Source organism: Nylanderia fulva, unplaced genomic scaffold, assembly GCF_048542155.1.
Source record: "Nylanderia fulva isolate GAGA-0341 unplaced genomic scaffold, ASM4854215v1 Scaffold48, whole genome shotgun sequence".
Lineage (NCBI taxonomy): Eukaryota > Metazoa > Arthropoda > Insecta > Hymenoptera > Formicidae > Nylanderia > Nylanderia fulva.
In genome coordinates this window covers 59,176-71,338 of record NW_028190565.1, presented here as the reverse complement: position 1 = coordinate 71,338, position 12,163 = coordinate 59,176, and the positions used below count along the sequence as shown (strand labels likewise).

The 12,163-nt window shown below is 27.4% G+C and overlaps 1 protein-coding gene across 1 annotated transcript; it reads left to right on the top strand.

The window, feature by feature from the left end:
* The first annotated feature begins 1,854 nt into the window (after nucleotides 1-1,854).
* LOC114933279 (F-box only protein 21-like) lies at nucleotides 1,855-9,212 on the top strand. The gene is made up of 13 exons (XM_085486781.1): nucleotides 1,855-2,199; nucleotides 3,363-3,704; nucleotides 3,786-4,227; nucleotides 4,368-4,609; nucleotides 4,713-4,950; nucleotides 5,062-5,166; nucleotides 5,379-5,676; nucleotides 5,911-6,062; nucleotides 6,234-6,283; nucleotides 6,952-7,104; nucleotides 7,410-7,698; nucleotides 7,913-8,076; nucleotides 8,266-9,212. The coding sequence occupies exons 1-8, from the start codon at nucleotides 2,042-2,044 to the stop codon at nucleotides 6,048-6,050; spliced, it is 1,965 nt and encodes a 654-aa protein (XP_085342907.1). The 5' UTR covers nucleotides 1,855-2,041; the 3' UTR covers nucleotides 6,051-6,062; nucleotides 6,234-6,283; nucleotides 6,952-7,104; nucleotides 7,410-7,698; nucleotides 7,913-8,076; nucleotides 8,266-9,212.
* The last annotated feature ends 2,951 nt before the right edge of the window (nucleotides 9,213-12,163 follow it).

Sequence of the window (12,163 nt, the reverse complement as noted above, 5' to 3'; positions counted from 1 at the left end):
CAGGACTTCCGAAAGATTCTGCAACGTTAATACGATCAATGTTGTGCTTAGATGATTTAAAAATTAGCTGGATAAAGATGAGGTGACAATATGTCAATTCATCTTGGATAAAATGAAGATGATTTTCTTTTAAATATATCTAAATTTATTTATGGCGATTCATCAAGATAATTTTCAGATAATATCATTTTTTAAGACCGCTTGTGTAAACACAGTTATAAGAAAAGATAAATTATAATTAGGATATAAAATTATATTCATATTTTTATTTATAAGTTTTTATCGCTTACTGCTTCATTTCCTCTACTTAAGTATTTTTATGTGCTAACACTCTAAACTTAAATTGATACACATACACGTGCAAAAAAACACACACATTCAATCCTTATATAAATTAAAGCTATCTTTTAATGTTAATATATTTGATTCTATTTTATATTTTGTATAATGCAACGTGTTTAAATTGGTTGTATTGGATTTACTTAAATATTTTCTCAATTTTTAATTAAATTAATAATTATTTTTTATTTGCCTTCAAAAAATTTAACTTTAATTATTTCTATTTTATATTTATAAATTGAATTTTTAAATATTTTATTATTATCGTTTTTTTTTTAGTCATATAAATAACATTTTTTATTCAAATTTTTATTTCTTTTCTCATTTTTATTCAAATATTATGATTTTAGAATATAGCACAAAAAATTAATTTGTTTTCTATCTATAAAAAGTTCCATTTTAATTAAATCTAATTTAATTTGATATTTGTCATCTTATCCAAAACTAAAAGTCATTTTACTTGCATATGGTGATAATATGATGCAATAAACTTTATAAAGAAAAAATCTAAACTTTACAAAAAATTCTAATTTTATTTATCAATTACTCAATTTTTCAATTTTAATAAGTAATCAGCAAGATTGTAATGTGTCTGTAAAAACAAATCATTATTTTAAATCATCGCAGAAATTGAGAAAAGTCGATAAATTTGAAAGTCATCGTCTTATCCCTATTTTTTGCTATACTTCTAACAATAAGACATATGTAAGATAACAATAAAAGGCAGGTATTTGTTTTCTTTTCAAAGAATTTTACATTTACCGAAATAATATTAAATCTTCTTTGAAGCTTGATGATCTCTCTCACAAGAATGCGTTGCTTAAGAACACTTTCAAGTTCAAAAAAATATTACTGTTTCCGAGAAAGAAAAATTTCTTTTAAGAAAACACTTCTTTTGACAAACATTTACGTTACACACACATATATAGATATATATTTTAGTAAAACAATTAAATAATCTTAAAATTTAATATGCATTACATCCGAGTTTTAGAGATAAGAAGTGACTAAAAAAGTAATATTGATATTAATTTATTAACACAAATGTTGACATGCGTCTACCGCAAATTAAGAAAATTAATATAATTATAATAAAATTTATTATTTCTCATCTTAATAATAATATATATGAAAAAATTTTTGTATTAATTATTTAACAATATTATTGTTCTCATAGAGTATTGAACGATATTCGTTGAACGGCAAATATATATATAATGTAATTATAAGAGCAACTTTCTAATGTTATTCTCTTAACATAGCAGGTAAAGCAACAAATATTCCATTCGACTAGTATTGCCTGATTTACAAAAGAATATCTTTCTGCCTTAAAATCTGTAAAGACCATATATCACTATTGAAATCTTATTATTTTCTCTGTTTTCAAAGCGCATATATATAGAATGGACTTATTGTTAGTGTTTTCTTAGGTTCTAAATTTTCTTTTGTACGCTTTTTGGGACCAGTCACGTGACCAGCGTAGTGGGGAGAAATACATGGCCTTTAGTTTCGCAGGTAAAGATTTCAGAAATAGAATACAGTCAGAGTATGAAAAACGTCTGCAGTGTATAACACGTGGTTATTCTCTTCACGAACAAGTATCGCAGTAGATTCTCGTGTGCTTTTATAAACAAAAATTAATTACGCGCATGCAATTATTTACATTTATTATTTTCTCGTGTTCAACTAAATCCTATTTGTAATGGCTACGATACAGTGCTTACCTGAGGAAATAATAAGTATAATTCTCAGCTATAAAGATATTACTATTGAAGATATTATTAACTTTAGATGTACGTGCAAACAATTTTGTTACGCAGCCAAAAATGACACGTCTATGAAAAAAAAATTTTATCAGAGGTAAGTATTTCACTTTGTTTATAAATGTTTCGTAATTTTTTTTTTCTTTGGAGTATCGTACAATGTATCGCTGTTGCAAGAAACATATTTTAAAAAATTAACTATATAAAAAAATAATGCAAATCTAATATAATATAACAATCAGATAAAAGACCTCTATTAAATAAAATAAAAACGAATGAGGGATTACTGAGAGACAAAACACAGAAATTCAAATGCATGCGAGCAGTTATATATTCAAAGAATTTTCTTCCATTGTTCATATTATATAGTTTTTAATAATAGTAAATTTATGAATACAATTAAACAATAGTAAGATTAAATATTTTAAAATAAAAAATTTTTTTGAAAATAATTGCTACAATAATATCCTCAGTTCTACACCCTAACTCTCGTTAATCCATTTTCATATCCATGTTATATGATCTAATAGAAAATCTATAATATATAATATAAAACATAATATACATAATATAACGTATAAATAAAACATATATATAAAATAATAAAACGTATAAATGTAATATAATATATAATATTATAATATGCATAAAAAAACAATAATACGTAAATTATAAAAATTAGAAATGTTATACATATTTTTTTATGTAATTATGCATTATATTTTATTATTTTAATTCTATTAAATTATCCATTTTATTTTATAATTTTATTAACAAATTGATTAATAAATTTGTTGGACTATACTGTTTATTGTCTATACTATTATTGCATGATCTAATAGAAAATCTATAATATATAATATAATACATAATATACATAATATAACGTATATAAATGTAACATATATATAAAATAATAAAACGAATAAATGTAATATAATATATAATATTATAATATGCATAAAAAAAACAATAATACGTAAATTATATATATAAAAATTAGAAATGTTATACATATTTTTTATGTAATTATGCATTATATTTTATTATTTTAATTCGATTAATATATCTATTTTATTTTATAATTTTATTAACAAATTGATTAATAAATTTGTTGAACTATACTGTTCAAAAATATAAAAAAATTATTAAATAAAAAGATATGCATTTTAAAAATATATTGCTCTGAAATGCCATTACTGATGCAATAACATTGTTTAGTATAATTTTCACTTAAATTATTTCTTGTTCCAATTTTAGATGGTCCTCTGCAAAAAAATTTTATGACAATTTGTTTAAGATAAATAAACAGAAAGAATCTGAAGAATATGAACAAAAAAGAAAGAAGTTTAAAAAAAATTCAAATTTTATAGAAATGAGCATAGATATTGTGGCACAATTACGAATGTACATGTCTGATATCAGATATAAAAATTGTGATTACTTTAACTCAATCAATAATAAAATTTCTTTTAAAGATATGGTTTATGATCATAAGACAAATTATGTTTTTCTATTTACCATAGTTAATAAACCTGAAAATTTCATGAAATATTTGGTTTTCATTGATGAGATTGAAAACTTGATTACACAATCTCCACGGTAAAATCCTCAATATAAGTTAGAATGTTATTAACTTCTATATAGATTAATGTTCTTATTGTTAATACATACATTTTTCAGGAGAACTGGTTGCGATTTAACCGAAAGATATTGTTATGAAAAAATATTAGACAATATGAAGATGCATTCTCTAATAAAAGAATGGAATGTGTTTCGACAACTACCTCAGAGGGAGCAAGTTTTGGAATGGGGTGCTACTCTTGCGGCCCAATCTATTCAACTCAGAAAGAATGTATCTTATTCGGACATACAAGCATCGCTAAATAATATCGCACTAGAGGTACAGAATTACCTCAAAGAAAAACATCCCGAGCATTCGATATTCGGAATGTCCGCTGAAACTTTGTCTTATTGGACGAACAATAATATCGACGATAATCACTGGAGTGAAACAGAAGGAATACAGATTATTGATACATTGAATGAATATATATTTGACAAATTAAATTTTCGATTTTGCAACCCAGAAGACACAAATTTAGAATACATGTGCATAGATAATGTAAGTTATACATTATAATATATTATATTATAATTATGTACCTAACAAATATAATTGTACTGTGAGCATTGTCATATGCTTGTCATATCTAGAAAATATGTACTATAGCTTTCATTAATTTATTGTAATTTTTGCCACAGGTATTGAAAACTAAATATGGCCAAAAAATAATTTTATTAACAATATATCACAGCGTGGCCAGAAGACTTGGTCTACGTTGCGATGTAATAGTAGAAACAGAAGAGTACACTTATGATAAACCTTTTCTAGGCTATAGATACTTTACTTATTGTTATGAAAATAATACATTTAATTTAAAACCTAATTTTCCTACTAATTTACCTACTTTTCCTATGTATTCCATACGTTGGGAACCAAGATAGTAAGTACAAAATTTAATTTGGAACTATTCAAATATTAAAAGGTATTTTTACTTTCATATTACACAGACACGTACACGTAAATAATTATTTTTTTATTCAAAGTGCTACGGATGGATCAGAAAATGAAAGATGTTTCGACATAATTTCTAAAAAATTCCCGTATTGTCTTGTCTACAAACGATTCGGACGCTATGAGTTGTTGATTCATTCATCAGAAATTATATATCAAAATTATGACATAATATGTTTTGAAACGGTTGGTAATTACTTATATATGATTTCTATTGATTTTAACATTAATAAATATAACTATAATTTTGGCATAATTAAACTAATGAATTAATGAAACTTATTTTATAGGCAGAAAAAATGGTATAATATGTCTTTTTTATTACAATCAAAACTGTTTTTAATCTTCTCTATTTGCTCATATATTTATTCTAATTTTTAGACACGAGAAGAAATAATGATGGGAGCTGTGGATTTGACATGTAACTTTAACAACAGTTTTCAGATTAATAAGCGTAAATCTGATCCCTATTTGAAATATATAATTGTATGTGAGCACAGTATACATGCAGCATATTATCAGATATAATAATGATGAAAATATCTTTATAAATTTGCTTTTTGAAGTACAACTATACAGCTATATATGAATTATAATTATCTATAATTTAATTAATTTTAATATAATTTGCTATAAGAGTCTATTTAAAACTTAAAAGACAAGAAAGATAAATTGAAGTTTAATCTAACATTTTTCAGTCCAAAATTTCCACTAAAAAAAGAGTGTTTATTACAAGATCAGACGATGTAAAATTTGCAATAGGAACGATCGTAACACATCATAATATGTGTGAAGATAATTGTACTGGAGTTATTATTGGATGGGAACAACATACAAACAAATATGTTAAATTCAAAGAAGAAACGAGAGATAAAATATATGCAGAACTAGATATCTTGCCACTGAATCACTGTTACAATCAACAGTTTAGAGATCACGAACAAACCAATTACATTATTCTTACCGATAACAATAAAATCTGTTATGTGAATGAAGGTATGAATATCATCAGTGCATTTTTATTTAAAATTATAATTCTTTATTCTACGATAATGATTCTTATTTTGTACGCAATGTAAAATAATAGTTTATTTTATTTTGTTTCTTTTTTATAATTTAGTTATTTTGTTTATTTCAATTGTGATATATTTAATTTATTATTTCGTTTATTATTTAGTTTATTTTACTTATCATATATTTGTTTTTTAATAGCATATTTTTAAATTTTAGATTCTATAACTTTAACAACGCCGAAATGGATCGATAATAGCGAAATAGGTCGTTATTTTTGCAAATTCGAACACACGCATTACATACCAAATGAAGGGCTGGCAAGAATCTATCCGCAGGACGCTACTATAGTAGCCTAGAGAACAATATCTGTAAATTAATAATATAAATTACATATTATACAATATTTAGAACAAAACTCGCTATTAAGAAATATTATATTTTAAACTGATATAAATTATATATTGTGAATACTGTCACTGAGTCTATAAAATCACAGTAATATGTAATATCTCGTAATGTTCGATTGTATCTTTTTGCAGGACTTTTAGCGACCATTTAACAGTGGACTGCCTCTTCTCATCGCGCGTTTGTAATTCATCTTTCATTAATTATTGCGCAGATTGCAAAACAATGAAAAAATAGAAATAATAATAAAACAAGCTAATAAGAGCCACACGATAGAAAACGAATATGAAATAATAAAAAGAATTTAATTAATATTTAGATGTAAAAATTAATAAAATAAATAGCACTTTCATACTTGATTTAATGGTTCCGCACACGATGATTCCTGTTTCTGCACATGAAAGATTCGACGATTATCATTAGATACATAGTAATAGTTCTAAATGTCACAAAAAGTACATCATATAAATTGGTATACACAATGCAACATAAAAATCTCATCTAGAAATATAAATGCAACACATCAGTCGCGCGTTTATGCTTACTATGAGATTTTTCATACTTTAAGTTAAAATACAGATATCTTTGTTGATTTGAATATTAATAAACATACTTATTTTAATCTGTGTATCGTAAAATTTCACAATCGCTACTGCATGGATTATTACAGTTACTTTTTTAGCTAATATTTTCCTATTAATAAATATTTTGCGAGCATTTTGGCTAAAATCGTAGAATCTTTTTAATGTATATTTTACTTTACCTGTAATAATTATTCTAATTAGTTCCAAAAAGCTAATTATATATATATATATACCTTTTTTACAATTTAAAATTTTATTTTCTTTGTAGTACAAATTCCTCAAAAATTGAAATTCGTACCATTCTATAAACCGTACAAGGCCCCACCAGCGGCACCCGATTGTGAAAGAACACCGGAAGTGATCGAAGCAGAGATGAAAGCTATGGAGACTGCAATGGAGGCATTAGTTCTGGTAACTTTAAGTACGCTCTAACATAATTTATAAAACAAAATTATTATCTTCTCTTAAAAGAAAATATTTTTCATAAGTTAATGAATTTCTCTAATCTTATTCTTACAAGTAAGAATTTAGAAATATTGTATAATGCAATAATATAAATGTTGATATAGATGGTTCACTTAAAAAAAATTAAGGACCGGTGCAATAATGACTATAGATACAATAAAATCTTTTTTATGGTAGATCACTTAATTTTCTAAAAAAAAAATTATAAAAACGAATTTAAATAAAATTAAACTGGTAATATACGTGTTCTTTTCTTTCCAGACTTCCCAGTTCTATTATTTGGTTTGAACCACCATTAATGTAAAATTTGCAATAGGAACGATCGTAACACATCATAATATGTGTGAAGATAATTGTACTGGAGTTATTATTGGATGGGAACAACATACAAACAAATATGTTAAATTCAAAGAAGAAACGAGAGATAAAATATATGCAGAACTAGATATCTTGCCACTGAATCACTGTTACAATCAACAGTTTAGAGATCACGAACAAACCAATTACATTATTCTTACCGATAACAATAAAATCTGTTATGTGAATGAAGGTATGAATATCATCAGTGCATTTTTATTTAAAATTATAATTCTTTATTTTACGATTTGTACGCAATGTAAAATAATAGTTTATTTTATTTTGATTTATTTTGTTTCTTTTTTATCATTTAATTATTTTGTTTCTTTCAATTGTGATATATTTTATTTATTATTTCGTTTATTATTTAGTTTATTTTATTTAACATACAGTTGTTTTTATTTTAGGTTCTATAAGTTTGACAACGCCGAGATGGATTAATAATAGTGAAATAGGTCGCTACTTTCGTAAATTCGAAAACATACATTACGTACCAAATAAAACGCTGGCAACAGATTTCTCGCTGGATATTCCCATATTAACCGCCCAGAGTACTTAAACAACAATATCTGTAAGTTAATAATATAAATTACATTATGCAGTAGGGCGAAGGGACAAAATATTTATGAAATTTTATATCATACATAGTAAAAGACCAAATATTGTACTCTAAACTGACATAATTATAATGTAAATACTGTCACTAGCTCTATATGAAATTACAGTAATAATACATCGTAATATTTGTTTCATTTTACAGGGCGCCTAGAGATTGTGTAACAGTGAACTGCTTTTTTTCGCCTGACACTTTTTGGTCGATCTTTTTAATTAATTTCTTCTTAATAATTATAAAATTCGCGAAATTGTGGAAAACGTTCCGATCCGATTTAAATCACTGTATTTGTACCCAAGAGATAATGCGATTATTACATATAATACACGATATGTATAAAATGTAACGTTTAAACCAGTGGTTCTTAACCTTTTTGAAGTTACGGAACATTTTTGATTAGAAGAAAAATTTGCGGAACACCAAAATTTCTATGATTATAAACAAAATTAATAACATAAATATGCATGAATATATTTTTTATTAAAAATTATACAGTACAAATTATGTAACAGTAAAAAATTGAAATTGAAATTGAAATTTAAAAAAGAATATTCATAAAATGAAAAATTTTTATTTCAGCCGTAGATATCGATAATACATGTTTTTATTATCTATATAAAGATAAGATGGCGCCAAAATTTCATCTAGATCAATGATCATCTATATAATTTTATTTGACAACAGCAAACACTGGTTGCGGTATTTCAAGTAGTAAATGTCACTGTTAACAATTCTTTCAGTACTAGATATGTGTGTGTTGATAAGAGCTTTAAAAATGTAGGATATGAGGAATTTAATCATTGTTTTAGTCAAAATTTTGTAATCACCATTATTCTTTTGCCTCTCTTACGAGTTGAAAATTTTGTTTACTACGTAACATGAAACAGCTCTTTTTATAAAACAAAATTTTTAAAATTTCTTCAAAGTTCTTGAGAAACTAGCTTGTAACAGAGTTAGTGAAACGGGCTTCCACAAGGTCCTGTGATGTTACAGTATTTCACGTCACTGTAACCGTCGATGTATACATTATTAAAAATGCTTCTAGTGAAGGATATTCAAATTAATAAAAACTTTAAAAATGTTAAAAAGAATAAGGAATTGAATCACGGTTTTATTTAAAATTTTGTAATTATGCTCTTCTTTCATCCCTCTTACAACGAGTTAAAATTTTGTTTGCTACATAATATGAAGGAGCTCTTTTTATAAGAGATACAGTTATTATTAAAAATTTTTTTAAATGTATAGGATATAAGGAATTTAATCACTGTTTTATTTAAATTTTTGTAATCGGCCTTCTTTTGCCCCTTACAATGAATTTAAAAATAGTTGAAAGAGCTCTTTTTATTCGACAAAATTAAAAAAAAATGTTTCAAAATACTAGTATGTAAAGCGAAATTAATGAAAGCACCGGATGTCTTTTTTAGTAGATTTGGTCCAGCTTATTTGAACATTTCAACATAATACACGCGTTTGAAGCGGCACGCGTTTGCGTGCACTGTAAAGGGATCTGTAACAAATTTTCCTCCGAATCGGTCACAGAGAGCCGGGACTGTTTGTTCGCACGGCTGTTTCTTTAACGCGCGTACATTTCCCGAAGCAGATCCGCGTCGAATTTCAAAGCGCTTCCTCTTTCCCTCTCGGCGAGTAATCGCGCGCGCGCGTTTAATATCATCGGGCGGGAAGCGTTTTCCAGATGCGCTCTCATCCCTCTCGTAAAGCATTGAAACACGACTGACGCGTCGTTTGTTCGCGCGACGTGTCTCTTTCTCGCGATAAACGTTCCGTTTCCGTAATACACGGTAGAGCGAGCGTGTAATTACTTATTTAATCCTTTGAATGGAACTGCTACGCTTACGTCGACGGAATATATCTGGCTTAAGGGAATTCCCTGTCCTGTGTGTACGCATCTCTCTCTCTCTCTTTGCGAGAATCAGTATTCCCGTCTCTCGGGGAATTCACTGCATCTCTGTCGATACTCTTGAAGCTGATCTGCAAATATTAGATTAATGGAAAATAATTGGATGGAAATTTATTTCTTAAATATATATACATATGTTTGAATGTGTATGAATTTCTGAAAATCTTTCAGAGCTTTCAGAGGGAAAATTTTATAATTTATAATTTTTTATAATTTATATATGTATTTTAATTATGTCATTAATTTCCGAGAGGATAGGATTGAGAACAATTTTAGTATCGAAAGCTGTTTGGGAACAAATGTTTAATTTCGACGAACAAAAAAGTATACGATCGATCAAAGTAATCAAAGTTAGTAACTAAGTTGAGCAAGTAATTAAAATTAACTGATTTATTAAATCAGAAATAAGAACGAAGGAAGGAGAGAAAAATGCTCCTTAAATTATGTTCTAATAAATCAAGCAAAAGGAAGAAAGAAAGAAAGAAAAAAGAGGCAGCATCGAGATTAAGAGCCTACGACTCGTCGGCGATGACAGCTCAGGGCGTTACATAACATGCCATCGTTTTCACGTGATACTGTTCGAATTTCCTGAGAGGTAAAGTTTCCCGGCATCGCCTAGCGAATGTTCTAATGCCGCACAGAGTATGCAGATAGTCAAGTCACTTCACCGTATCGCGACACACACACACACACACACACATACAGAGATACGTCGGGTCCTCGCTCAACTTCGGCCTCTGTTGCAACATCTGTTGACCTCTCTGCGCGACCCTTTAGACTCATCGGAAACTTCGATATTTCGAGAGTCCCTTCGTTTGCCGATCTCGGTAACAAGTGCCCACTTCACCACCACCGTGAAGATGAACCCATGTTATGCCACGTATCGGAAGCCTCGATGCAAGAAGAATGGAGGAAATTGCCGGTGCTTTACGGAAGATTATATCGAGTAGGGCTTAATAGATATTGTATGTTTTCCGTTTTTTAATACATAGTAAAAGGAGGATATAGGATTCCTCTTAAAAGAAGATAAAAAAGAAATACATAAAGTACGTAAAGGTATAAAATTTGAACTTGTTTGGAATTTTATAGCTTATTGTATATGTATAGATGCAATTAAGCAAGATTGCACTTTTGTTTGAGTACTCTTTTATGCGCTTTAATGCACGTCAGTTTATATATCTCTTATTTACGAAATTCATTTCTCATGAGATTTGAAGATTTTTTAAAAATAAGATATAAGGACGAAAAAAGGGTAAAGGATGAAATATAAATATTGAATTTTCTCTCTCTATGTTGACTGTGCTCGATTTTCAATCAAGTAACACGGATACTTTTTCTCGTAGAGATCTTTCACGATGGGTTCACTGAGTGTAAATAAGTTTACAATTTCCAGAAAAAAAAAATCAACTTCTTTTGACGAGAAGAAAAATACATGCGAGTGAGAGAAAATTCAATTGACGTTTAATCAATAAAATAATAAGTTTGTAAAGATTAAAAATATTCGATACTGTGATTTCGCGCAACATCACCAACATTCTCGCGATTTTTCAAAACAATATATTTTTAGAGGCCAACGAATAGTCGTAATTAGGAGGAAAGCAATAAAACGTATACGGGAGTTGCCCAACATTAGACGAAAATATCCATGTCGCGGGTGTAAGAATAGTTTGGGACGACATAAATATTTTCGGAGTTACTGACCCGTCAAAACTCACTAGACTTCGTCGCGTAGGCCGAAGGATCGGCATCTCTCTCTCTCTTGTGTAACTTATTGTTAGCGAAAAATATACTCCGGGCTTAGGTTTTATTGTGACATATGTGCGCGTAATTTCAGTATTCCTTAATACGATAACCCCACAGTTTACATGCGAGAGAATCGTATCTTTTATTTTCTCGTAAATAATATAAAATTTTTACAATAAAATATTAATAATTGTAATAAATTTGATAAAAGGCTGTTGAGAGCAGTAAATATAAAAAATTCAAATTATGTTAGAAAGTAAGTCATATATAAAATAATATTCTTTAATATAATGTCTACTAATAAATTACAATAAAAGGTGACAAAAAAGAATTAAACATATGTACTCTTTAAATACAAATATAAAGCGTTTTTATTATTAGATT

What these genes read in the sequence shown, in the direction of transcription:
- LOC114933279 (XM_085486781.1), top strand. Translation starts at nt 2,042, where the DNA reads ATGGCTACGATACAGTGCTTACCTGAGGAAATAATAAGTATAATTCTC. An exon ending in GCATAATTAAACTAATGAAT is followed by an intron (nt 4,951 to 5,061) that starts TAATGAAACTTA and finishes TCTAATTTTTAG; the next exon opens with ACACGAGAAGAAATAATGAT. An exon ending in CCTATTTGAAATATATAATT is followed by an intron (nt 5,167 to 5,378) that starts GTATGTGAGCAC and finishes AACATTTTTCAG; the next exon opens with TCCAAAATTTCCACTAAAAA.